The following is a 25,293-nucleotide window of genomic DNA, read 5'->3' as shown; positions in this document are numbered from 1 at the left end:
TACATATGCATTTATAGAACTATTATTGGAAGGAATTCAGAAATCATCTAGTTCAGCTTTTCATTTTATAGATGAAGAAATTGAGAAGGGCAATGACTTATTGAAGATCATATAGATAGTGTCAAAAACAAGACTAGAACCCAGGTTTTCTAGACTCCAGAGCCTAGGGACACTTTCTCCCGTACCACGTTGCCTCCTTATTGTTGCCTCCATTGTTTTCATTGTTAAGTTGTGCCCAACTCTTTGTGACCTCATTTGGGGTTTTCTTGGCAAAGATGCTGGAGTGCTTTGCCATTTTCTTCTCCAGCTCATTTTATAGACTAGGAAACTGAGGCAAACAGGGTTAAGTGACTTGCCCAGGGTCACACAGCTAGTCAGTTTCTGAGGCCAGATTTGAACTCATGAAGATGAGTCTTCCTGACTCCAGGCCTAGCAGTCTAGTCACTGTGCCACCTAGCTGGCTCTCCTTATATGTAGTGCATGCTTAATAAATGCTTGTGGAATTGAATTTTAATATGTGATAGGTTTGCTTAGCCATCCCTTGTAGGTAGAAATAGTACTGAATTAAGAAACAGAAGCCCTACATTTGAATCTCAACTCTACCACTTACTATCTGTGTGACTTTGGGCAAATCACTTAACCTTTGGACATCAGTTTTTTCATCTGTAAAATGAGAAGGTCAAACTACATGACATTTGAGGAACATTTCAATTCTAAATCTATTATCCTATAATACCTTATTGTTGGGCATTTGGCTTGTTTCTATTTAGTTATTTATTTACCATTATAGAAAGTGCTATATAATAATATAATATTATAAAATAATATGGTATAAAAATAGACAAATCAATTTATAAATACTCTCTCTTCACTCTAATTCATCACTCATTCAGACACCAAAGTGATTTTCCTAAAACACAGGCCTGATCATGTCATCCTTTCTCCCTACTCCCTTCCTCCGCACCCCCTCCCCATCCCAAACAAAACATAACCAACTCTCCAATGGCTGACTTCCTATTTCACCTTCCAGGATCAAATAAACATTCCCTCTGTTTTACATTTAAATCTTGTTACAACCCAGCCCCTTCCTACCTTTCTCAAAACCAAATGAGATAATATTTATAAAGCATTTCCATGCCTGGCACATAGTAGGCGCTACATAAATGCTTATTCCCTTTCCTTCTTTCTGTCCTTTTTAGTATTCTTGCACATTTCTCTTCTCCACCCACTTTGTAAACCAGTCTTATTAGTCTACTTGCTATTCTACATATGTGACACTCAATCTTTAGTCTCCGTGTCTTTGCCTGGCTATCCTCCCTGCCTGAAATGATGTCCCTTTTTCTCTCTACCACTTGGAATCCCTGCCTTCCATCAAGATTCAATGCAAATTCTAGCTTCCATCCACTAAGCCTTTCCTAATCCCACGTCCCTCCCAAAACCTTGTAATTTTACATACATATATACATACATACGTTATAGTTATACTTCTGTATGTACATGTAGCTGGGTGGCTGAGCGGAGAGAGTGCTGGTCTTAGAGTCAGGAAAACCTGAGTGAAAATCCTGCTTCAGACACTTATAAGCTATGTGACCCTGGGAAACAAGCCACTTAACCTTTCTTAGCTACAGTTTTCCTGGCTGTGAAACAGGGATAATAATAATTCCTATCTTACAGGTTTTGAGGTTCAGATGGGATAATATGTGTTAAATATATTGTAAATCTTAAAGAGTTACACAAATGATAACTTTTATTATTGTATCTCCCATTAGAATGTAAGCTCTCTGAGGACAGGGACTGTTTTGTTGACTATTGTATTCCTAGTTTTCAACAAGGCCCAGAGGGATAGAAGGTCAGACCCGGAGTCAGGAAGACCTGAGTTTAAATCAGGCTTTGGACACTTTCTAGCTGTTTGACCCCTGGGTAACTCACTTTACTTGTTTGCCTTAGTTTCCTTAACTGTAAAATGAGGGGCAGAAGGAAATAGCAAACCACTCCAGTATTTTTGCCAAGAAAATCCCAGATGAGGTCATGAGAATTCAGACACGACTTAAAAACGACTTAACGACAACAACAAAATTTTCAGCATAGTTCCTGGTACATGATAAGCACTTAGTAAATGCTTATTGATTTATTGATTGGTGCTCTGAAATCTTTACAGGAATGATTTTCTTTTTTCCTTTTCATTTCATATAATTGATATTTAGGACTCATGGCAGATGACAAAAATTCTATGCTTTCCTCTTCTCTGCCCCCCCCCCCACTGTAAATTGAAGGGATCCCATTGGATTAGGTGTAAAGTTCTTGCCAGTTTCTCATCCAAGATTTCTAAAGGGAGGGAAAATGACAAATACATTTCCAAGTGTACTTGAAGGGGTGGGTAGAAGATGCAAGGGCTGCCGCATGGTTCCTGTGTCTCTAGCCCCCTCCTCCCCTCTGCTATATTTGAGATATCTTAAGTGCAACAGCCCCTGACAGCTGCCACCCTTCCCCACCTGCTCTTGGAATGATACTGTTTCAGATCCTTGAGGGGAACATAGCTTAGTCGGGACCTAAGATTTAAAAAGGAAATAATTTATTGCTTCAGGGCATGTCAGTGTTAATGACTGGAAAAGATTCAAGGGTATATTCAAATGCCATACCCTTGAATCTTCTCCTGCTCTAGAAAGCCTCAAGCATTGAGGAGAAAAAGTTACCAGCTATATTCATAGGACTGTTCCAAGGCCAAATTAAGAGGTGGACAGGTTATCTTTGATGTTCAAGATGTCTTCCATGCACATGTTAAAACTATACAAGATCCCTTGCAAGATGCAAAAACAGAGGAAGCTTCAGGGACCCTCTAAATATGAATGTAATACCCCTTTTGGTTTGGTCCCTCAACTTGTACTTGTAGATTGGGTCTCTATTGTGCTGTTATGTATTGGTGCATTGAAATCTTTACAGGAATGACTTTCTTTTTTCCTTCTCATTTTATATAATTGATATTTAGGACTCTGTATTATTCTTGTGTTCTAAGGTGTAGTAACTACTGCTACTTATACTATCATCATCATCATCACCATCATCATCAGCATCACTCCTGAGCCCACACTAGTGTCCTTCCTATTAACAATCAGCTTATAGATACAAAATTAGCTCTTAACAAAGGCATTTACTTATATGCTATAGTAAGGACAGTAGCTGTAGGACATTCCCCACATTATCACAGTGTACTTTTCTGCAAATACATGGAAATATCCTTAGAGAGAGTATGCACACACTTATAGTACAATGATAGTGGGGCAAAAATGACTGCGAATACAATCTTATTTGCAAAATATTATGAATACAGGTGACAGAAACAGCATTACCTCACAAAATATTGGAATACAATTGAGAGATTCTAGAAAGCACTTTAGAATACTAATTAGTGTCAATTCCCTTTGACTCAGAGACCCCACTGTTGCTGTAGTTTAGTCTTTATTCAGTCATGTCTGACTCTTCATGACCTCATTTGGGGTTTTCTTGGCAAAGATACTGGAGTGGTTTGCCATTTCCTTCTCCAGCTCATTTTTTTAAACAGATGAGGAACTGAGGCAGATAGGAGTAAGTGACTTGCCTAGGGTCACACAGCTAGTAAGTATCTGAAGCCAGATTGGACTCAGGAAGAAAAGTCTTTCCAACTCCAGGCTGGGCACTCTATCCACTGTACCACCTAGGTGCACAGAGATCCCATTGCAAGGCATATGCCTCAGGGTGGTTAAAGATAAGAGAAGAAAAAGTTCCATTTACGTGAAAATGTTTATAGTCAACTTTTTATTATAGCAAAGAATTTGAAAGCAAAGCAGATGTGCATCAATTGGGAAATGACAACATGAATTGTGGCATATGACTAACGGAGTATGACTTGATTGTAAGAAATGACAAATAAGAAAATTCTGAGAGAAGCATAGGAAAATGAGTTGCTATGGAGTGAAGCAAGCAGAACCAGAAAAACAACATGCAGAATGATTATAACATTGTAGATGGAAAAAAAGCACAACAAAAAATGAAGCTGAACTTTGTGTAGTGATAATGACTGAGCTCAGTCACAGAGATGAGATGAGAAAATGTACTTTGCCTTCCTGCTCTGAAGAGGTGGGAGACTCGGGATAGGTGTGGAATATGGTATACAGTGACCAAATCAATCTGATATATTGGTTTTGCTGAACCGATCTTTCTCCTCTTTTTCATATTTTGTTACAAGCCATGTCTCATTGGGTAGGTGGAGGAGGAGAAAAAGGGATAGCGAAAGGAAGTAGCCTTGTGATTTCATTCTTATAGGAAGCTCCTGGATGATGAAATTCTCTCTACCAGTATAGGTAGGCACTTTCTCTGAAACTTAAAGTTTTTTTTGGGGGGGGGGATGTGAGGTAATTGAGGCCAAATGACTTGCCCAGAGTCACACAGCTAGTAAATGTTATGTTATGTATCTGAGGCCGGATTTGAACTCTGGCCCTCCTGACTCCAGGGCTGGTACTCTATCCACTGTGCTACCTAGCTGCCCCAACTTAAAGTCTTAGAGTTAGCTAGCATGGTCATTTACAACACTTTTTGATTACGGACTGATGGTAATTTTTTTTCCCTGGTGGGTATGCTGGAGTGGGAGTCGGGGAGAGGGGAAGCCAAAAGAAGATTTTCCTCAGTGGCATGTGCACAGCTCTTGCTATGTGTGGGTGTCCAAGTCAGTGTTAAGTTATAACTGACCTGAGGGATTGATGCCTCTCAGTAGGAGGCAGGTTGGGAGCTTGCAGATTGGAGGAAAGGTGTGAAATAAGGAAATGTTGGACAGTAACGGATGTAGGTAAGGAAATAGGCTCCATGATGGGCTATCTTGGGGGGGGGTAGGATGACACCCATTCTAACCGTCCGTGTGGTTGGTCACACATCTCTAAGAAACATTCCCAAAGATATCTGTAAAAATTTAAAACTTAAAAAAAAGCAGGTACTATGGAATGAGATCTGGCCAAGCTAGATCATTCCGAGTGCATTTGCACTTGAAAACTGGTAGGAGTGCAAAGAAAACAGAAGAACGGAGTTGCTATTTTTATAGTATTTTATTCTCATTGGCAACTGTAGTGAAACCAGCTTGTTTGGACTTTACCACTGCAGTATTTGAAGTACCACGTGAGGAAGTAGTGATATGCTATCCTGTATATGTTGTCCATACATAGTTGTTTGTATTAGAAGGGAGGGACCTTGGAGGCAGAGTCTTTCTTTGTATCCCCAGCACTTCAAAACATGGTGCTTGGCACATGGTAAGCATTTAATAAATTCTTGTTGACTGATATAAAGAAGAGATCTCTGCTGGAGGTGACAAAATTGGAGGTGACAGACTGCAGATTATGAACAGTGCTTTGACCCCCCCCCCAACAGTGGTGATCAAATTAATCAATAACTATTGGCCCAATAGTTTTTTTGATTTTGCAAAATTTATTATTTGTACTATAAGTACAACATTTACACCTAACAAAACCAACAGCTGAACCAAATATGGCGGTATACTTCCAAATTAAATACTTAATTCAAATCATTTATAGCTTAATCGAGAAAACAAGAAGACCCAAATAATATTTTGCCATATGTTTTATGAAATTGAAATCAAGTTAATAAATTAAGAAATAAAAAGTTAGTTTTGTGTTCTCTTCCACAACAATTTGGGCTAGGTGGCACAATGCATAGAGCACTAGTCCTAGAGTCACGAAGACTTATCTTCCTGAGTTCAAATTCTCCCTTAGACACTTACTAGCTGGATAAACCTGGGCAAGTCACTTACTCCTATCTGCCTCAGTTCCTCATCTGTTCAAAAAAATGAGCTGAAGAAGGAAATGGCAAACCACTCCAGTATCTTTCCAAGAAAACCCAAAATGGAGTTGTGAAGATTTGGACACAGCTAAAAACAACCCAACTGTGTATTTACAAAGCTTTTTTTCCCTCTTTCTCTCTCTACCTTTCTTTGTTTCTCTCTTCTCCCTACTTTCTTTCTTCCTTCCTTCCTTCCTTCCTTCTTTCCATCTCTCATAATCAATGTACATACAGTCCTGGTTCTGCTAACATAGCTTTGTAACACTTCATATAAGTCTTTCCGTAATTCATCTTATTTTTTATTTTGGTTGTTTTTTTATGTGCATACCTGCTTTCCACATTTCTATAAAATCTTTATGAGGGTGGCTTAGGCATGTATTGGGTATATTCTTGATAACAACATGCGAAGGGAACAGGTAAGACTTTCCCAGACAATTGTTTTGCAGAAGTTCTAAGACCTTTCAAATGCTGCGGCAACACTGAGGGAGCCAATGGATAATTTTACACCTATCCAATAAATGCCTAAGAGCTGGATAGAGAGCTTGTCACTACTACCCCCTGGGATTTACAATTCATTTCTTCTGTTGGTTTGCTTTTCATATTTACTTATGGCTTCCTCCTACTTAAGCTGTTACTCAGCGAATCTATGAGAGAAAGCAAACCTCAGAGCATTTGAAACCTTTTTTTTTTTTTTAGAGAGTAGACTGCTACTCAACACCAGGGCATTATAGCAGCCAAAAGCAAACCAACCTCATAGTCACAGCAATGGGAAAGAGCTGTGGGTTTAAGGATTACATTTGGCAGTGAAGTGCTTATATTTTTAGTGTTTCAGTATAGGGCTGGGTTCATGTAAGATTTCATTCCCCAAACTATTGATAGCTGCAAAGCCTTGGTGGACAGGTTTCGTGTCTGAGGCTTGTCACTTCCTTCTTTATGAGTTGAAGCTATTAATACCCTTTCTTTTAATTTGACTAACCCTAAGTGGGAGAAACTTTATTTTCCCTTTACTTTTGCTTCTCTCTCTCTCTCTCTCTCTCTCTCTCTCTCTCTCTCTCTCTCTCTCTCTTTCTCTCTCCAAATAAAAACATTTTGTTCTATTTTTCCCAGCAGTACCTTAGTGTTTGATATTTTCTTTACACTTGGGTCATTAGTATGGCTCCCTAAAATATAGGGTTTTAACTTTAGGGGGAATTGTGGATCATTTTGTGGTGGACAAGGACTATACCAGGGAAACCTGAGAGCAGCTCACATCACTAGGAAAACTATGTCTGTGACCAGAAATTGGATGACATTACATGCCATCTGGGGATCAGTCAAGTTTCTTCTTAGCTAAAACCCTTAGTGTTTTTGTAAAAAATTTGGGGTGATTGTTATGTGTGGCATTGAAGGAAACCATCTTTTTAGGCCAAGCACCTGGCAGAGGTGGCTCAGGGGAAATGGTTTGTAAGCGAGGACCAGGAAAATGAAAGAAATCTCTAGGAACAGTGGGCAGCTACTTGTCAAGAGGGAGACAAAATTTGTAGGTTTGCTTTTATAAAGAGAAACAGATTTTGTAAAACAAAAACAATTGTGTCTAAAATTAAACATGAAACAGATTGGCAACATTTTTGGAAGTTAGGATGACAACTAAAGGGATAACGTTCTGAAGCTGCAGGGAAGTGAGGTATATAAGAATAATAATTTACATTCCCGAGTAGAACAATAGTCAATTGATATGAAAAGACAAGTTATGAAAGCCAAACAAAAATGATTATATTCTCTAATAATTGAGCAGTATGCACTCAGACAGCCTTATGATACTGCCTTTCATCCACTAGCATGGGAACAATATAAAGAATTTATAAAATTCAATGTTGGTAGGACTGTGGAGAAACAGGTGCGTTATATTGCTTCGTTAATGGAACTACTGATTGATGCTGTCATTTTGGAGAATGGCATAGCAACACATTAAATAACAAAAGTGATCATACCTTTTGAACCAGTTATTCTTTTGTGAAAATTCTAACCCCTGCGCCCCCACCCCAATCATAGAATGGGAAAAGGAACTACTTGTAACAAAATATTCATAGCTGTGCTGTTCATAGCAGCAAAAATGAAATCAACTTGCTGTTCAATAATTGAAGAACAGTTGGATAAATTATAGTATGTTAATCTACTGGAGGGAAGACTCACCTTCCTGAGTTAAAATATGGTCTCAGACACTTACTAGCTATGTGATCCTGGGTTAACTCACATAACCCAGTTTGCTTCTGTTTCCTCACCTGCAAAATGAGTTGGAGAAGGAAATAACAAACCACTGTAGTATCTTAAAAACCCCCAAATGGGGTCACAAAAAGTCATTCACAACTGAAACGATTGAACAGCAAAATATATTGGAATTTTTTGGTGCCATGAAAATGACAAATGAGAAACAGTATGGCAGAGGGAATAGAGAACTAGCTTTGGAGTCAAGAAGACCTACGTTCAAATCTCACATATGGTGGCTCTGTGATCCTGGATGTCACTTAACCTCCTGTTGGCCCCAGGTAATTCTCTTAAGCTGAAATCATAGAACTGGCAAAAACAAACAAGAGATAATTGGAAAGAGATAAGGAAAGTGGACAGCCAAGTAAGACTGATGAGGACCACGTCATTGGTATAGAGAGCTAATACTGGCTAGCACCTTCTTCTCCACTTAATCTTATTATAGAGTTTCTTAGATTACTTAAAGACTTGCTCAGGGGAGTAGAACCAGTATGCACCAGAGGAAAGTTGACCTCTAGGTTTTCCTGGCTTGGAGGAGGCCATTTTATTGTCCACTATGCTATTTGCGTCTCATGAGTCAAATCAAGGCAAGTCATGTCAACAAGAATTAATAGAGTGAAATCAGCAAACCAGAACTATAAGCACACTGCTTATGATCATATCAAGGAAATAAACAGAAGAAAAGACTCAGGGGGAATATGATATCTGTCCTCAAGTATTTAAAAGGATTTCATGTAGAAGAGTAATAAGATTTGCTTGGTTTAATCTGAGAGGAGGGAACCGGGTGAGAGTTGCAAAGACACAAATTTAAGCTTGGTATTGGGAAAACTTCCTAACGTTTAGAGCTAGGAAGCAAAACAGATTGCTCTTTGAAAGATGGTGGGTTCATTCCCCTTATTGGAGATCTTCAAACAGAGTCTGCATGACCACTTTCCAGCTCCATTATAGCTGGAAATTTCTTTCAGGTATAGATTGGTCTAGGAGACTCTGAAGTCCCTTCCAATGTTTTAAAGTTCTGTGTTTCTGTGAAAAAAGGAAAAAGAAAGGGAGGAAAACAGGCTCAAAGGTGATAGAACTTGTAGAAGGCCTGGAGAGAAATCAAGAAGAAACACACAGAATGGGAGATTTGGAATGGGAAGAGTCCCTTATAGGCCACTATGTCCAGCTCCTTAGTTTATAGATGAGAAAACTAAGGCATAGAAAAATTAAACCAAGTTCACACAGCTATTGCATGTTTGAGGCAAGATTTGAACCAAGGCCCTCCTGATTCCTTATGACAGCATCCTGCCATCTGTTATAAAACCTAGGTTTAGGGGTAAGATTTTGTTTTCTCTGTTTATTTGATCATCTTTGTTGATAGCTATGAATTTTATAATAAAAATTAATTGAATTAGAAGTGTTAAGGTGGTTTTATAGTTCATAGTTGCAGAAATATAGCTAAATTAAAAAATAAAGAAATCCAGATAAATCACAGAAACATTACATCTCCCTTGCCTCATCAGCTCCCACAGCCATGACTCCAATTTCTGGTATTTTTCAGGTTCAATCTTTTGATTAACATAGATATTTCCATCAAAAATGATTATTTTTCCTTTCTTTTAATGGTCATTGTTTCTTTAGGTGGACTTCAGGGGTCTAAGGTTTCCCATAGGGATGAAATTTACAGTAGAGAATACTAGGAAAATTAGACCCGAACGTGAAGAAATGTACCAGAACCTTGCAGGAGTTGATCTCTTCCGTACATTAAAGGATCCTTGTTCTGCAAGTATTATTAATAAAAGTACTATTAACTCAAGTCCTTCAAGTTCTAGGGGTGGGGAACCTGCTGTCTCAAGGCCACATGTGGCCCTCTAGGTCCTCAAGTGCAGCCCTTTGACTGAATCCAAACTTCACGGAACAAATTCCTTTAATAAAAGGATTTGTTCTGTAAAACTAGGACTCAGTCAAAATTAGCTCTACTGGGTATTGCTTTATGTTGCCTCAGGAGACTGCTCAGTTCTGTGTATTCCCCATCTTAGGAGCTGGGGTCAGAGAGGATGTGTATCTGATCTGGAGAGAACTGGAGGAAACTCACAGTACACTGACACAGATCCGGAAGATTGTTGATGATTCCATGAAACCTGAAGGTTCAGAAGCCAGTTGTGGTAGGTGATATTTCTGGCCACTCTCCAACCTGAAACCAACAAACCGACCAACAAAGTAACGCCCTATTTACATTCCCAAATTTTACGGGACTGGGGGAATTAGTTAAGTTGCTTGTGAGTTTCATTGCTTAAATGGCAGTTCTTTTATTCTAGTAAAGAAAGTGCTCATCCCAAACACGTACAATTGATATCAAATTGCTTGCCTTCACAAGGAGGGGGGAGGGGCAGGAGGGAGAGAATTTGGAACTCAAAACTTAAAAAAATGATTATTAAAATTTATTTACATGTAATTGGGAAATATTTAATGAAATAAATGAAAATAATTAAAAATTAAAACAAAACAAAACAAAATGGGCTCATCAGCCTGAAACATGGGTTTCAGAGTATTCTGGGGGACATTCCTCCGGGCTTTATAGGAGTGTTTGTGCTAACCCCCCCCCCCACACACACGCACACACAGAGGAGCTGGCCCATGTGGGACTCCAATGGCTGGTTTAGACTTAGAGCATTTATTATGGGCTCTAAGATTCAGTGACATGATATAAAAAGAATGTTTGGGAAGTATTCACTTGCATGTGGAGCCAGCCCTAAAGAATGTGAAATTTGCGTGCCCTCCTCCCTGTCCCTTTAAGACTTCTTGGTGTAGCAATGAGCCCTCACACAGAGCCCTGGGCACCTCTGTTTTCTCTGTGCCCTCAAGATCCCAACCTGTTCCCCAGAAAGGATCTGATCAGTTGATTCACACTGGGTTTTAAATGACGCGATGCCATTCTTTCTGTGGGTATGGACATCTTAAGGCCACCATAAACCTGAAGTCATAGACGTACCTCTTAATTATGTGATTTTCAGAAAGGCAGGGGGATGAATTGGAGAATTGGAAGAAGACCTGGGTTTGAATCCTAGCTTTGCTTCTTACTGCCTGTGAGACCTTGGGCAAGTCTCTTGCCTCTCTCAAACTGGCTTCAGTTTCTTCATCTGTAAAACAAAGGAATTATACTAGCTGGCCTCTACCCTTTTTAATTCTAAATTTATCATTCTACATCATTTTATCTAGGGTGGCATATATAGAGTGTTGTACTTAGAGTACGTAAGTCCCACCTTGGATACTTACTAGCTGTATGAACTTGAGCAAATCACTTAACTGCTTTTCGTCTCAGTTTCCTCATCTGTAAAATGGGGATAATAATAATGACAGTGCTAACCTTGCAGGGTGTTATTGTGAGGATCACCTGAAATGGTAAATGTAAAGCGCTCTGCAAACCTTAAAACATGTAAATGCTAGCTGTTATTCTTCTGTAACACAGTTACACAGCACCTGGTTCATAAGAAGTACTTGATAAATACTCGCTGGCTGCCTGCCAGTTTCTTTATACAAGGGAAGGACTGAACTCAAGGATATATCTAAGATCCTTTCCCACTCTGACATGCTGTTATTCATTTCAATTACTGGGCATCGGTGAGTAGGAGAATTTGCTGTTGATGTTGTTTTTGCTTTGTCAGAGCTATTTCTACCTTCTATTTTTTTTTTTAAAGCATGTGCAATAAATGTTTCTGTATACCTACAGAGATGAAGAACTATAAAAACCCTACACTTGCCAATTGTACTACACCCAAGAAAATCTCCAGGAAAGGAGAAGTCAAAACTCTGTTTAGGTGGCATAGTGGATAGAGGGCTGGGCCTGGAGTTAGGAAGATCTGAGTTCAAATTCAGACTCCGATATTTAGTAGCTGTGTGACTCTGAGCAAGTTACTTAACCTGTATTTGCCTGAGTTTCCTTATCTGTAGGATGGGGATAATAATAGCATCTATCTCCCAGGGCTGCCTGGAACACAGTAAGTGTTTTATAAATGTTGGCTATTACTGTTATTATCATCCATGCTCATCTTTCCACCTCTGAGGATGTGGACCAAAAGAACAAATCCTTTTTTTTTTTTGGGCAATTGGGGTTAAGTGACTTGCCCAGGGTCACACATCTAGTAAGTGTCAAGTGTTTGGTCTGAGGCCAGATATAAACTCAGGTCCTCCTGACTTCAGGGTGGATAACTATCCACTGCACCACCTAGCTGCCCCAACAAATCCTTTTGTTAAGGGGGTTTGTTCTGTGAAGTTTGGATTCAGTCAAAGGGCTGCACTTGAGGACCTAGAGGGCCACATGTGATCTTGAGGCCACAGGTTCCCCACCCTGGACCAAATCTTTCTTGCTGTCATTTAAGCCAGTTCCTTTTCCTGTTTTTTCTTTGGAGGGTATGGGTAAGCAGTATCATTTCAGAGGTTTGCAGGTTTAGAATATTTCTAGAAGGGAGGAGACAATTAAAGACAGAAAGGTGGGAAATTCTCCCCAGAAGGAATGGGGTTAAGGGGGCACCTTCCTACTGACTTTTGAAAAAGAAAAAAACAATTGTTAATAGTCGAAGTTTCTCCCAGCACTTCCTAGCTGAGCCCGGCGACTTCAGCTTCAGATGTGGGCAGTGGCGGGATGAGGAAGAGAGCAGTGCATGCTCGTGCACAGTGACTCAGCCCCAAAACTTCTTTGATGTAATTTAGTATGGAATGCAGCTGCCTCGCTCGGTTTTAAAGACCTGAAACCTGGTTCTTTTTCTAAATAATATCAGCAGCACCTAAAAGGCATGAAATAGGATTGCTTATCTAGTTAATCCACTTTTTTCCTCTCCCCAGTGAGCCTGATGTAGCTACCTTAATTTTTTTCTTTATCTTAGAAAATGAAAAAATGGCCAAATGAATGAATTACTCATGGCCTAGAAGATAGCCCTTGGTATTTTTATGAGTGAAGGCGATTTTGCTGTTAAAGCCTTCTTGAATTTAAGGAGGGGATATGCCCCTTTGAGTTCTTTCCCCTTCTTTGATTAGAGCAGAGGAAATTCAGGGCACAGGCCAGTGTTTCCATATTTCAGATCTGTCATTGGATGATGGGTATGGGGAAGGGGGAGCATGGGAGAGAAGAGAGAGGGAAACGAGATATGAGAGAGGGAAGAGGGAAGAGAGAAGCTCATTATAACTGAGGGTGAGGGTTGCTTTAGGCCAAGAATTTTTATATGAGGTTGTGGGTCCTGGAACCAATCCTCAAGTTCATTTGGCCTCAGGCTTGACGGTGGAGAAAATTAAAAACATCTTATTGGAGTGGGGAATAAGATGGTAGAGAAAAGGTGGTTCTTCCCAGAAACAATCTGCCACCCAGGAGAGGAAGGAGAGACTCAGGACTATCCTGGAGATTTGGTTGTTATAGGATTTATATTATTTATGTTGTCTTATACCTATGACTTATTATTAGGTTGACATAGGGTGCTCAAGAGACTTGTCTTTGTCTAGAAATATTGTTTAGCTAAGCAAGTGTGTATGTGTATATAACATCCCCTCTCCCCTTCTCTCCTCCCTACTTCCCCTCTCCCTTTTCTCCCATTCACCCCCTTCCCTTTTCCCTGACCCATCACACACTGGCAGATCTGAAATATGTACACACTGGCCCATGCCCTGAATTTCTCCTGATCTACTAATGGTTCCCCTACTCCACACACATACACACACACACACACACACACACACACACACACACACTTTGCTAAACAACATATATGTATGTATGTATATATATAAATTACATAAATATATGTATATATAAAAGCAAAACTATATAAATGTATGCACATACCTGTTTACGTATGTAACACACGTATATACACACATACATGCAACATATATGTGCATGTGTGTGTGCACATTTTATACATGTATGACGCACACACATTCTGTACACATACAATCACATTTTATAAATGTACACATATCTGTGAATACATTTGCACAATACATAATTTATATTTTATATGCACACATACACACATATTTACATATGTGCATATGCATATACACACCTATCTCTCTCCATCAGTTTTGGTTACAGTTTTATATTGCAAAGGTAATCAGACTGGATGAGACCAGTTCTAAAAGCTGTTTATTCATGTAAGAGCATTACCCCCAAGGAAAACCTTCTGTGTTACTCTTCTTGCTCCCTCAGAGGGATCATGAACATAAATTCTAATACATTAACATATGCTGTCTTTGGAAGCTCCCCTAAACCATCAGCCTTTACCAGCTGCGCTTAAGCTATGTGGAGAATAGAGGTCAGAGAGGGTAGCACTTAAGTTCCCTCCCCTTCTTTGTCTCTCACCTTCCCTAATAAGCAACTCCTATAAGGTTGGGGTTAGTTTCAGTCAGAAATATTTCTTCAGGGGAAAAGCTCTGGCAGAGGGCCCATTCTTTCCTCCAATCCACTTCACATAAGGGTATTTCAAGGCCAAAGGTGAGGGTCTTTTACTCATTCAGTGAAGACGATATTTGGACCATAGCCAGTTTTTGCCCCCACTTCTCTGCTCCCACAGCTCATATAGCTGATTTAACCCTTTGGTGACACTTTAAACAAATGTACCAGGACTTTTGCTTCTAAATCAGTATTGTTCCCAATATTGGGGGGGCTCTGAGGCTTACCTGAGCTGGGAGAGATGTGATCAGATTCTCCCCTTTCCTGTCCATTTATCCAGGGAGTATCTCCTAGGGAACAAGAGAGAACCCATTACAATGCCTCAAAGTAGCCACCTTGGGAGGTTTTACACTTATTTTAATGATGTTGCCTTTACTAAAAACAATTTTTGGAGGGCACTCCCTTGTTAGAAATGCTTAAAGAACCAATTTGTGAGCCAGATAAATAACTATGTCATTATTTTGTAGTCATGCCATATTTTTCACAGAATCCCAGAATTTGAGAGTTAAAAGGGATTTCTCAGAGCCCATCTGGTCCAGTCCATACACAAAAGGAATCCCTGTTTATAACATACCTGCTTGAAGACCTCTGAGGAGAGAACAAAACAGCTCTGGAGGCAGGTTCAATTTTAGGACAGCTCAAATTTTTCAGAAGGTTTTCTTGCCATCAATACTAAAATGGGCTCTTTGCAATTTCATCCCATTTTTAATCATAACAATGGTACTTTACATATGTCATTTCATATGCTCCTCATGACAAGCTCCTGAGGTAGACGGGGCAAATACTATCCTCTATGCTATTTTTTTAAACTAAAAACTCTTCACCTATGTTAGAGTTAGGACCAAAAGATTTCAATTCTTTCTCAAGGAACTCATCCAGTCTGATTATCTTTGCAACATAAAATTGTATATTGAGGATAATTAGAAGAATGTGCTGTGGGCTCTAAAGAAAGAATTGCAGGTTTTTGTTTTTGTTTTCAATAACACATGGATAAGTATAACCACCCCATACTTTTGAAGGGACAACAATTCATTTAGAAACTTAAGTTCTGGCATGTTTATTTAAAAAAACAAACACAACTCAACATGAATCCAACAATAGTTGCAGCATAATAATGTAAAGATAACAGTCAGCATTTACATAGCACTTTAAGGTTTGCCAAGCGCTCTACCTGTTTCATTTGAGAGGACTTTGCAAAGTAGATGCTATTATTAGCCAGGGGTGTTTGGGTGGCGTTGTGAATAGAGGCCTGGGCCTAATGACTGCTGGCTTCTTACTAGCTGTGTGACCTTGGGCAAGTCACCTAAATTGTTTCAGCCTCAGTTTTCCCATCTGAAAAATGAAGACAATAATAGCACATACCCCAAATGGGTTGTTGTGAGACTCAGTTGAGAGACAACATATGTAAAATGCTTTGCAGACCTCAAAGTACTATATAAATGCTAGGTATTCTTTCACAAACGAGGAAACTAAATTTGAGAGAAGGTAAGTGACTTGCTCAGTTCATATAGCTAGTCAATGTCAGAGGCAGGATTTGAATTCAGATCTTTCAGACTCCAGGTCTCAGACACTATTCACTACACAGTTTAGTTGCTGACGTAATCATCTCGTATCTGTCTATTAGAGGGTACCGGTGGGTCTATCCATGTACCTCTATTGTTGTAATGGTATGGTTGGTCAGGCTACTGCTCTTGACCCAGGTGTGCTGGAGCTACCTTCAACCAGCTGTCAAGAATCAGTTGTTAAATTTTCAGTGTGAACATCACCACCTCGCAAATCAGAAAATGCTACAGATCAGGGCTTGGTTTATTGTTTTATTAACTGTCTAGAATTAAGAAAGTGTCAGAGAAAATGTCAATAATTCAGATTCAACTTAAAAGTGTATTGTGTGCATACACACCCCCTTACTCTGGAAAGCTAGTTGTTAAACATTTACCAGCATTCCCTTGACTCTACCCAGATATGAGGAGAAAGTATCGACACAGAAAATTGAGTTCCCATAGTGAACTTGCTGCAATGTCTGATTTTTTTCTTTGTTAATTAGTTCTTTATTTACTGGTATCAATGGAGAAAAATATGCCATCAGTACATTTTCCACCAGTAACAATGTGTTGAATCAGCTTTTTGATGAGACATTTGTTTCCCACAAAGGAAAGGACCATTTTATTAGAATGCTGACTTAAAGTCTGAAAGAGGAGAGACTTGATTTATAGAGTTCTTGGATCTATTTACTTCTCTAGGAAACCTGCCAATCAATAAAGTAGGAAATGTAATATTTCAATGGGCTACACATACAAAATGGCATCCATGTAATGGTCCAAATGTTCATTAAGCACCTACTATGTGTAAAGGATTACCCTAGGTCCTGGGATACAACAGTGAAATATGATACAGTATCTGCCCCCAATTAGTTCACAATCTAATAATTTTTGTTGTTGTTGCTTCTTGGGAGGGGAGAGTTAAGGTTGAGGCATGTGTTTTCCATGGTACAGGAAACTCCTGATGTGGAAAATGCTCTCTCTTAGTGCAGATCAGCAACTTCATCTACAATTTATAGACAGTTGTATTGAGGCCATGAGAGACTGAGATGCTTGGCCATGGTCATACAGCTAGGTCATAAATATAATAATTAGATTGATTGGAATAGATGGAATCACCCAAAGGGAAAGTTTAGAGAAAAAAGGACAGAGTTTTGGTTGATGCACATGCTTTAAGAATGATCCAGCAGAGGAGACTGAGAAGGCTTGGTCACACAGGTAGAATAAGAACCAGAGAGAGCAGGGGAATGCAAGGGAAGTGAGGAGAGTACATCTGGGCGGGGAGTATGGTAAACAGTGCCCCAAAGCTGTAGTGAGGTCAAGTTTGATGAAAGCTGAGAAAAGAGCGTCAGATAAGGCAGTTGAGGTGATTGGTAACCTCGAAGTGAAGTTTCTCCTAAGTAGTAGAGTCAGAAACTAGATTGCAAGAAGAGTGACAAGTTTTCTGGAGTTGAGAAAGTAGAGGTAGTAAATGCTGATGACTTTTAAGAGATCAATTATACAAGAACGAAGAAATACGGTATGATAGCTTGATGCATTGATAGAGCCAAATAAAGGTTTTGTAAGGATACGGGAAGACCGGGTCATGTTTGTAGCAGTTGAGAAAGGAGACAGTAGATCATAAAAGGGTAAAAGATGATAGATAGAGGGTGAGAATGATCAAGTCATTTCTTTTTTTGGGGGGGAAATGAAATTAAGACACACAAGAGGGGTTGACATTGTCAAGAGGAAAGGTCATCTGTTCTTCAAAGACCAGAAAAGGAAATGACAAACCATTTTGGAATCTTTGCCAAGCAAACCCCAGATGGGATCACGAAGAGTTGGACGTGACTGAGACAACTGAACAACAATAAGAGGTTTTGCGATGAAGAGCTGAGGCATGGTAGAGGAGGTCCACAGTACAACTTGGAGGTGAACGAGGAGAAGAATGACCTAGAGACTGGTAGATTATCGTATCAGAGACATATGGTGTCCATGGGTTTTGTGGAAATAGGGTGAAATAGTGTCTCATGGAGAATGAAAGAAAGAACATCCGGTACTGGAGAAGGTGGGTCAGAGATACTGTGTATTTAGGAAGAATCCAGGTTTTCCTGAATGCAAAAAAAAAAAAAAATCGATGAATGTGAGAGGAAAGGTTCTGGGATGAAGTGGTACAGTGGAAAGAGCATTGTTCTAGAATCAGAGAACATAGGTTCAAATCCTATTCCTGACACTACCTTTGTGACCTTAGGCAAGCCACTCAGTTATCCTGAGACTCTGTTTCCTCCCATCTCTAAAATAAAAGGGTTGAATTGTGTGTGTCTGACATCCCTTCAGGATGATTTCTGGAAAGTTTGTTAATGAAAAAATGGATATTCAAGGTGGTACAATATAAGGGAAGGGAAGAAGAGGATAGAGACTGGGAAGAGGTAGGACTGAGCAAGATGGGGATGAGAGAATAGGAGGTAATAACAGGGAAAGGGCAGAAGTTCACTTCAATAGATGGGGGCTAAATCCTAGGGATCAATGAGAAGGAGAAGATAGGATTCTGCCAGACATGGCTCCCAATCTTTGTCTGGTGATGATGGAAGACAGTGTCAATCTAATCCATTTTCAAATACCAGGAAAAAAAACCCCAAAAATAAAACATCAGAAAAAGTAATTATTTGAGTCCATGAATAACTGATGATTAGGTGTCTAGGGGCCTGACTGAACTCCTCCTCAGTTCCAATTCCTTTGCTTCTAACCAAGGTGGTGTGAGATGACATTGACTTACAAGTTGAACATATACTTGGCTCCTGTTTGGGCCCCGCTGTCCAAGTCCTTGGATGAAGTCATGGAGGCGAAAGGCCTGGTGTCTCAAGTTACAGAGGTCTGAGGCAGTCATTTTAAAAAATCATTTGGTGATTCAGGGAAGAATAGGCAGGACATTTAGACATGGCATAGGTTTTAGGGTGAGGACATCTCCAAATCTAGTTCCTGCGAGGGTCTGGGGATGGAATCCCATCTTCCTGATGAAATGATGGATGCCAAAAGAAGGTAGAGACGCAGGTGTCAAGATAGAAGGCAGACCATAGAGTCAGGAAAACCTGGATTCAAGCCCTGCCCCTGATACAAATTATGTACTGACCTTGGACAAGTAACTTAATCAATCATTGTTCCCAGGGCATTCTCTAAGACTATAAATTACAGCTAGAAACCTGATTTGAATTGATGGGTGGATGAAATCACAGGTCTAGACCAAGAAAAAAAATGGGCAACATAGATCAGAGTAGGTTTTGCCTCTATATATGATATCCCACTGCCACCTACTTGGCTCTGACACTGTAGTACCTCGAGGTAAGAGTGCTGGCATGTTGTGGTGTCATTTTCTCAGATCATTTGGTGACACCTGCCCTCAAGAGGAGGATTAACAAATCAAAAGGGCAAATGCCAGAGAGGGTGAAATTTTGGTGACCCAATCATATGCTCTGCAAGATTATTTCTCAGAGGAAAAAAAAAACCACATTGATATCCAAGTTAATGGGGGAAAGCTACAGAGACTGAAGATTAAAATTTCCTCTTAAATATTACATACAAGGAGGTTTTATGGATTAGAATGCCAGAGATGCAGTGCATTTAACTTACATGTTCCAGGAAAAAAAGTGTCATGTGATGAAAGGTACTAGTCAAAATGTCAAGGCTAAAATTATGTGGAGGCCAACATCTACCAAGGGGATGATAGTCAAAATAGAAAATCATAGTAAATCCAAAGGAGCACTTATATCCCATAGCTGATTTTGTTTTTCCTTTTTTTTTTTTACATTTTTATTTAAAGTTTTGAATTCCAAATTCTGTCCCTCCCTCCCTCTTTGAGATGATAAACAATCAGACATAGATTATAACATGTGCAATTATATAAAATGTTTCCATTTTAGTAATTTTGTACAAGAAGACTCAAATAAAAGAAAAAAAAAGAAAGTGAAAAATAGCATGCTCCAGTCTGTGTTCAATCAGTATCAGTTCTTTCTCTGGAGGGAGATAGTATGTTTCATCATTAGTCCTTTGGGATTGTCTTGGATCGTTGTTATTACTGAGAATAGCTAAGTCATTCACAGTTCTTCATGGAACAATATTAACGTTAAAGTGTACAACATTTTCCCGGTTCTGTTCACTTCACTATGCATTAGTTCATGTAAGTCTTTGCAGGTTTTTCTGAAATCATCCTGCTTATCATTTTTATAGCGCAATAGTATTCCATTACAATCAGCTTGTTTAGCCATTCCCTAATTGATGGATATCCTTTTGATTTCCAATTCTTAGCCACCACAAAAAAGAGCAGCTATAAATATTTTTGTACAAATAGGTCCTTTCCCCTTTTTTTGGTTGTCTTTGGGATATAGATCTAGCAGTGGTATTGCTGGGTCAAAAGATATGCACATTTTTGTAGCCCTTTGGGTGTAGTTCCAAATTGCTCTCTAGAATGATTGGATCAGTTTACAACTCTATCAACAATGCATTAGTGTCCAGTTTTCCCACATACCCTCCAACATCCAACATTTTCCTTTTTTGTCTTGTTAGCCAATCTGATTGGTATGAGGTGGTATTTCAGAGTTGTTTTAATTTGCATTTCTCTGACTAGTAGTAAGTTAGAGCACATTTTCATATGACCATAGATAGCTTTAATTTCTTTGTCTGAAAACTACTTGTTCTTATCCTTTGACCATTTATCAATTGGAGAACGATTTGTATTTTTATAAATTTGACTCAGTTCTCTCTATATATTTGAGAAATGAGGCCTTTATCAGACATACTTGCCGCAAATTTCCCCCCCCTAGTTTTCTGCTTTCCTTATAATTTTTGTTGCTCGGTTTTGTTTGTCCAAAAACTTTCAAATTTTATATAATCAAAATTATCTATTTTACATGTGCAATGCTCTCCATATATTCTTTGGTCCTTCCCTTATCCATAAATCTGACAGATAAACTATTCCATGCTATCTTAATTTGCTTAATTCCTTTTTCTCAGTCATCATTCTTTTTGATCTCTCCGCAGCATCTGACCCTCTCTTCCTAGATAAACTCTCCTGACTGTGTTTTCGTGACTCTGCTTTCTTTTGATTCTCCCCTCTGTCAGACCATTCTTTCTCAGTGTCCTTTGCTGGAATATCATCCAAGCCACCACCTCCTAACTGCAGGTACGTCCCTGAGGTTTTAGCCTCGGCCTTTTCTTTTTGCTCCATACATTCTATCTTGGTGATCTTGTCAGATCCCATGGATTCAATTACAGTCTCTAAGGAGATGACTCCCAGATCTATACATTCAACCCTAGTCTATCTTCTCATCTCCAGTCCCTCATCACAGTTTCCAAGGGACTGTCCCATAGGCAGCTAAGTGGAGTGGATAGAGGTCTCCACCTGTAGTCAGGAGGACCCAAGCTCAAATCCAACCTTAGACATCACTTAACCCTGTTTGCCTCAGTTTCCTCATCTATAAAACAACCTGGAGAAGCAAATGGCAAAATGCTCCAGTATCATTGCCAAGAAAACCCCAAATGGGGTTATGAGGAGAGTTGGGCATGACTGAAACAACTCAATACTAAGTCCCATAGACATCTCAAACTCACCATGTCTAAGAGATAACTCATTATTTACCCCTACCCCCAATCCTTCACTCAAGTTTGCAAATTCAGAGTCATTTTAGACTGTTCACTCTCCCTTGACTCCTCTTATCACTCCTCTGATGTGCCTTGTATCTGGCCCTTTCTCCTCATTCACCATCCACTCATAAAGAAGCAGCCTCATTTGAGCCCTTATTAAGTCTCTTCTGTGCTATTGCAATATCTTCTCAATTGGCCTCCCTGCCTCTGGCCTCTCCCTTCATTAATCTGTTCACGCAGATGCCGAAGAGATATTCCATTAATCACCTTCACACAGTGTTCTAGGTGACACACACAGTGGATAGAGTGCTGGGCTTGGAATCAGGAGGATGAGTCTTCTTGAGTTTAAATCTGGCCTCAGATGCTTATTAGCTGTGTAACCCTGGGCAAGTCACTTAACCTATGACTCAGTTTCCTCATCACCAAAATGAGCTGGAGAAGGAAATGGCAAACCACACCAGTATCTTTGCCAAGAAAATCCCAAATGGGGTTGTAAAGAGTCAGACATGACTGAAAAAAGACTGAACAATGATTCCTTCATGCACTCTGTGATCCAGCCGGACTGACTTGCTTGCTGTCTTTCAGATGTGATACTTCATCTCTCTTCACAGCTATAAACATCCTTTTTGTTGCACTTGAGCATTTTTTTCAAGCCTTTGCTCATTTTAGGCTTTAGCCTTTATGACACTATTTTTACAATTCTGTTCTCCTTTTTTGTTAGATTCTTTGTCTGCAAAAGGAAGTACCTCAGCTGAGAGTCTTCGGACAAGCATCCATAGAGTAAACCAGAAATTGGTGGAAAGGACAAAAAAACCTGGTGAGTGAACTTGGCATTTCCCTCCCACTGGCCTTCTCAGTAATATCTGACTGACGTTACAATTTCTATTGTGGACAATTAGAGCCATTGGCTTGGATTTACTGATAACTAATTGATTATCCATACCTAGGACTGTAGGAACCTGGAAGAAGGAATGTAGGAGATGGGAACTTTGACAGGCTGGAAGAGCCTGGACTCCAGAACCAGTGGTCACAGAGCCCTCAGCTTGTAAAGAGGCATAGCGAACATTTGGTTAGAGATTGGAAAACTTAGGGGAACCTACAAATTATAGCCATGGTAGCCTATATGGAGGGAGTGCAAGGGAACTGGTCTATGACCTCAAGAGATAATTTGATGTTTTTGCTTTTGCCATAAACTATCAATAATTAAATATGCAGTAAATGCAAATTGGTTTGCTTATTGGAGAACAAGGTACAAGGACTAGAAAGATATCTCTTTGTTCTCCAGCTTATCACAGGGGGCAAAGGCCTATCTAGGAGAACTGGAAGAGATGAAAGATCCAAAATAATTCTTAGGAACAGATTTAGAGTTGAGAAGGACATCGATATTATCTAGTCCAACCCACTTGTTTTACAGAGGAGTACACCAGGGCTTTGAGAGTTTAAGTGAATTGCCCAAGGAAGTGGCAGCACTTTCTGGTACTCTCTAACTCCAGCAGTGTGTGTCTTGTACCATAGAATCTCTGTTTTAGAGCTGGAAGAGTTTTAGAGGCCATTGAGTCCAAGCCCCACCTCCATTTTCCAGATGAGGAAAGGCACAGCTAGCATCCTCTCCCTCCTCATGTCTGTCGCCTAGCCCCCGACTTCCTTGAAGTCTCAGCTAAAATCCCATCTTCTACAAAAGCCTTTCTGATTTTTTAATTTTAATTAATTTATTTTGAATTATCAACAATCACTTCCATAAGCTTTTAAGTTTTTAATTTTTCTCCCCCTCCTTCTTCAAGGTGGCATGCAATCTGATATAGGCTATACATATACATTCCTATTAAACATATTTTCACATTAGTGATGTTGTAAGTAAGAATTAGAACCAATAGGAGGAACCACCAGAAAGAGGAAACAAAACCCAACAGAAGAGAAAAAATAGCAAATACTATGCTTCAAACTCCATAGTTATTTCTCTGGATGTGGATAGCATTTTCCATCATAAAACCTTTGGAGATATCTTAGATCCTTGTCTTGCTGAGAAGGGTTAAGTCTATCAATATTAGTCATTGCATAACGTGGCTGTTATTGTGTACAAAGTCTTCTTGGTTCTGCTCACTTCACTCAGCATCAGACCATACAAGTCTTTTCAGGTTTTTCTGAAGTCAGCCTACTCATCATTTTTTATATCACAATAGTATTCCATTACATTCATATACCACAACTTGTTCAGCCATTCCCCAATAGATGGGCATCCTCTCAATTTTCAATTCTTTGCCCCCACAAAAAGAGCTGCTATAAATATTTTTGTACATGTGGGTCCTTTTCACATTTGTATGACCTCTTTGGGATATAGCCCTATAAGTGCTATTGTTGGGTCAAAGGGCATGCACATTTTTATAGCCCTTTGGGCAGAGTTCCTAATTGCTCTCCAAAATGATTACAAAAGCCTTTCCTAATCTCCCTTAATGCTAGTGCCTCCCGTCTGTTGATTACCTCCAATTTATCCTGTATATATATCTTGTATGAATGTAGTTGTTTGCATGTTTTCTTCACCATTAGAATGTAAGCTCCTTGAGAACATGGACTGTTTGTTTTCTTGCTTTTCTTCGTTTCCTAGAGTTTAGCACTGTGCCTGTCACATAGTAGATCCTTAACAAATGTTTACTCACTGACCTACTAGCAGAACTTTAAACTGGAAAAGGAGGAAGAAAAGAATTGCCCAGAGATAAGCTATTAAGTCATTGAGCTATCCAGGTTTGACAAAGGGGAAGAATTATAGTAGAGGTACTAGTATAGTATGTATTATATAGTATAGTATTCAGAGGAGACCATGATTGCAAAGAGAAGCAAAAATAGCACTCATCATTTCAGATGGCTTTTCACCAATGTGGGACAGAGTTTAACAAAATGAACCAGAAATCTTAATTTGAGGGGAGAAGTTTGATATCACTGGTATTATTGAGCCTTAGTGTGAGTGATTAATGACAAGAATTGGAAGGGTTCACTTTATTCTGAGGGAAAGATTAGTTAGCATAGGTAGTGTGGTAGCATTGTAGATGAAGAAGATGGACATTTATGTGGAAATCCATGAACCTGAGGAGGGAAGGCATTTGGGTGAGTTTCAAAGAAGGTGGAACTTGGTGGAGAGCATGTTACAGGTTTCCTGGCCAGCTGAAGGAACTGGATCATATCAATCCTCATACATATCAAAGGCTATCATATAGTTAAAGTATCCTTGTGGTGAGGGATCCAAGTAGCTGACATCTGGCAGATCTCTCTCTGCTGAAAAGCAGAGCTACCAATACATTTTTTACTTTCCTTGATGGTAATTTCATTTTTCAGAAGTGAAGCATGTCACTAATATTCTGAACCTGTTTCAATAAAAGGAGGAAATGGTTGATGAAGAAGAAATGAGGAAAACCTTGAGAAGCAGTTACTGTGACCTCTTAGAGTTCATGAAAGAATGAGTATAACACTGACTTGTACTCCAGACTTTACAGAGGCAAATTTGAGAGTGGAGAAGAAAGCTAGGTAGACTTTTACTCGCTCACCAAGAATCTGATTGGTAAAGATGACAGGGACTCAAGTGTCCATATATTAATGAGGAGGAGTGATGGAGAGCTTGCTGGAGGTGGCCTCTCCAAAGGAAGAAACAGGCTAACACCCCTT

The 25,293-nt window shown here is 39.5% G+C and overlaps 1 protein-coding gene across 1 annotated transcript in view; it reads left to right on the top strand.

Annotated features, from left to right (window-relative positions):
• Nucleotides 1-25,293, top strand: part of VWA3B (von Willebrand factor A domain containing 3B) — a 200,534-nt gene that overhangs the window by 57,132 nt on the left and 118,109 nt on the right. The window contains 2 exon segments of the mRNA XM_078146122.1: nucleotides 10,083-10,208; nucleotides 17,431-17,442. Coding sequence (XP_078002248.1) covers nucleotides 10,083-10,208; nucleotides 17,431-17,442 — 138 coding nt within the window.

Source organism: Phascolarctos cinereus, unplaced genomic scaffold, assembly GCF_003287225.1.
Source record: "Phascolarctos cinereus isolate Bilbo 61053 unplaced genomic scaffold, phaCin_HiC Scaffold_726;HRSCAF=1367, whole genome shotgun sequence".
Classification (NCBI taxonomy): Eukaryota; Metazoa; Chordata; class Mammalia; order Diprotodontia; family Phascolarctidae; genus Phascolarctos; species Phascolarctos cinereus.
This window is presented reverse-complemented; position numbering and strand designations above follow the sequence as displayed.